The 3,427-nt window shown below is 43.5% G+C and overlaps 1 protein-coding gene across 1 annotated transcript; it reads left to right on the forward strand.

Moving 5' to 3' along the window:
* The first annotated feature begins 790 nt into the window (after positions 1 to 790).
* On the forward strand, positions 791 to 2,124 carry LOC104244858 (uncharacterized). The gene is made up of 3 exons (XM_070161371.1): positions 791 to 1,327; positions 1,614 to 1,703; positions 1,855 to 2,124. Exons 1-3 carry the CDS (start codon positions 791 to 793, stop codon positions 2,122 to 2,124), a joined length of 897 nt encoding a protein of 298 aa, XP_070017472.1.
* Positions 2,125 to 3,427: the final 1,303 nt, after the last annotated feature.

Below are 3,427 nucleotides of genomic sequence, written 5' to 3' on the forward strand. Positions count from 1 at the left end.
GTCAAGAGTGGTAGGGGTAAGGGATCCAGTAGGCTTAGAATGGGGTCGTGGAACATAGAGACACTGATGGGTAAGTCTATAGGGTTAGGGAAGATTCTTCATAAGAGGGGGATTAATATAGCATGCGTTCAAGAGATTAGATGGAAGGGTACGGGGGCATAAGTTTAAGCTATGGTATTCAGGAGGAGCAGGGCAAGAACAAGGTAGGTATTTTAGTTGATAGGGATCATAGGGAGATGGTGGTGGATGTTATGAGGGTGAACGATAGGCTAATGACTATTAAGCTTGTGGTTGGTAGGGTCACTTTTAACTTGATTAATGCTTACGCGCCTCAGGTGGCCTGGATGAGGAGGTCAAAATGAGCTTCTGGGATGATTTGGATCAGGTTGTGCGTAGTATTCCACACTCCGACAAGCTCGTCATTGGGGGTGATTTTAATGCCCATATTGGGGTGACTACTAGGGGTTATAACAAGGTGTATGGTGGGTTTTGGTTTTGGATTTAGGAAAGAGGGAGGTACCTCTTTGTTGGATTTTGCTAAAGCATTTGACTTGGTGTTAGCTAATTCATGTTTCCAGAAGAGGGAGGAACACTTGGTCACTTTCCGGAGTAAGGTTGTCAGGACTCAGATTGATTACCTTCTCCTTAGGATGGGTAATAGGGGCATGTGCACTGATTGTGCGAGGACTCAGATTGATTACCTTCTCCTTAGGAGGGGTAATAAGGGCATGTGTACTAATTGCAAGGTTATCCCGAGTGAGTTCTGTTAACACAACATAGATTCCTGGTAATGGACTTGGAGGTCAAGAGAGTAAGGAAGAAAAGGGTGGTGTACAACCAACCAAAGATTAAATGTGGAGCCTTGACTAAGGCAAAGGCACAAGGGTTGAGGGAAACGTTGTTGGCCATGGGGGCCTGGAGGAGTAGTGGGGACGTGAGTAGTATGTGGACCATGATAGCGAACTGCATTAGGGAAGTTGCTAGAGAGGTGTTAGGTGTGTCAAAGTGTTATTCGGGAGGCCACAAAGGGGACTGGTGGTGGAATGAGGAAGTCCAAGGAAAAGTGGAAGCTAAGAAAGAGGCATATCTTAAGCTAGTGGGGAGCACTGATAAGGAGGAGCAAAGGACGTGTATGGAGCGGTATAAGTTGGCAAGGAAAGAGGCAAAATTGGCAGTGATGACGGCTAAGACTGCATCTTTTGAGCGATTGTATGAGGATATTGGGGGCAAAAGAGGCGATAAAAATATGTACAAGTTAGCCAAGATCAGGGAGAGAAAGGCTTGGGACCTGGACCAAGTGTGGTGCATCAAAGACGAAGACAGCAGGGTTCTGGTGGAAGAGGCGGGTATTAAGCGTAGATGGTAGAAGTACTTTCATACACTCCTGAACGAGGTAGAGGACAGGAACATTGTACTAGGAGAGTTGGAAAACTCAAGGAGTCAGAGGGATTTTAGGTTTTGTAGGCGTATTAGAAGCAAGAAGGATGGTGGCCAATACGTAAGTTGACTAGGGGTAAGGCAACTGGGCCTGACGAGATCCTAGAAGAATTTTGGAAAAAGTAGGGCATGCATGCTTGGAATGGCTTATTGGGTTGTTTAATGTCATTTTCCAGGGGAAGAAGATGCCAGATGAGTGGTGGTGGAGTTTGATGATCCCTTTGTACAAGAACAAAGGTGATATTCAGGACTGCAACAACTATATGGTATCAAGCTGCTGAGACTATAAAAATTTAGGAGAGGGTGATGGAGAAGAGGGTGCGGCGTAGTGTTATTATTTCTGAGAACCAATTTAGGTTTATGTCGATAAGGTCTACTATAGAAGTCATTCACCTTGTGAGGATATTGGTGGAGCAGTATAGGAAAAGGAAGAAGAACTTGCATATGGTATCCATAGACTTGGAAAAGACTTATGCTAAAGTCTCGAGAGAGGTCCTATGGAGATTTATGGAGGTTAGCGGTGCCCCAGTGGCCTATATTATAGTGATTAAGGACATGTACAAGGGAGTGAAGACTCGGATTAGGACTGTGAAAAGAGACTTGAATCATTTTCCGGTGGAGATGGGTTGCATCAGGGATCAGCTTTTAGCCCATTTTTTTGCCTTAGCGTTAGAGGCGCTGACTTGACACATACAAGGGGAGGTACCATGGTGTATGCTATTCGCTGACGACATAGTCATGATTGATGAGACGTGTGGTTGAGTTAATGCTAGGTTGGAAGTTTGGAGAGAGATGCTCGAGTCTAAGGGTTTTAAGTTGAGTAGGTCGAAAATTGAGTACTTGGAGTGCAAGTTCAGCGATGGGATGCACGAAGAAGGAGTAGAAGTGAAGATTGATACTCAAGTCGTCCCCAAAAGAGATAGTTTCAAGTATCTTGGGTCGATTATTATCACGACCCTAAAACTGATCCGATCATGATGGCTCCTATCGTGAAACTAGGCCAATCGACACAAACCCAAAATTAACCAGAAAATCATAAGAAGTCATTTTAAACCATTAATAAACTAAAATCCCATAATATAAGTTTAAACAAGCAGTGCGGAAATATAACACAAGCCTGACATTGGGGTGTCACCAGTCATAAGCTACTACAAACTTGTCTAGGAATGAGAAAGGACAACATAGTCCGAAAATAAAATACTAAGACAATCTGAATAATATAGGAAGGAGAAGCACATGGTTGCGAACGCCAAGTAGCTACCTAGTCAATTCCGGAGACCTGCTGGAACACTGTTCAACACTCATTATCACGTCCCGAGACTCCTAGATCTACACACAAGGTGCAAGGAGTAATATGAGTATGCCAACACAGTAAGTAATAAAAGTAAAAGCAGCAGAGCAATAAGAAAACAGGTAATTTCACATCATAGCACTACTGCAAAATAGTATATGTCCAGAATAATACAATAAATCAATAAACTCGTAAAAATAACTCAGTTTAGTAAAACCTTTTTAAAACATCTTTCAAAAGTTTCAAACGAGTTATGAAAATAGTGAGTAAAATGATAGAAACATAACCAGCCCCTCGGGCAAAATATCAAAAGAACTAACCCTTCGGGCTACCTCACAATCACTCGTAATCAGCCCCTCGGGTAATAACATGAAACAACAACAGCCCCTCGGGCAATATCACATCTCTCACACTGGGTAGCCGCGCTCACTGGGGGTGTTCAGACTCCGGGGGGCTCCAACAAGCCAAGAGCTATCACAAGCCATCTCGTGGAATAACAAATCAAGCCCTTGGCCCCTCATATATCACAAATCAGTACAATATACTGCGACGTGCAGCCCGATCCCATAATATCCTCACAATACAGGCCCTCGGCCTCACTCAGTCAGAAACTTCTCAAGCCACTCGGGCAACAGTAAAACATGATGCTTAGCCCAAAATATCATTTAAAATATCAAAATAGAGTAAACATGGTTGAGT

This window comes from Nicotiana sylvestris, chromosome 11 (assembly GCF_000393655.2).
Source record: "Nicotiana sylvestris chromosome 11, ASM39365v2, whole genome shotgun sequence".
Lineage (NCBI taxonomy): Eukaryota > Viridiplantae > Streptophyta > Magnoliopsida > Solanales > Solanaceae > Nicotiana > Nicotiana sylvestris.

What these genes read in the sequence shown, in the direction of transcription:
- LOC104244858 (XM_070161371.1), top strand. Translation starts at nt 791, where the DNA reads ATGGACTTGGAGGTCAAGAGAGTAAGGAAGAAAAGGGTGGTGTACAAC. An exon ending in TCAAAGACGAAGACAGCAGG is followed by an intron (nt 1,328 to 1,613) that starts GTTCTGGTGGAA and finishes GTCATTTTCCAG; the next exon opens with GGGAAGAAGATGCCAGATGA. An exon ending in AGGACTGCAACAACTATATG is followed by an intron (nt 1,704 to 1,854) that starts GTATCAAGCTGC and finishes TTGGTGGAGCAG; the next exon opens with TATAGGAAAAGGAAGAAGAA.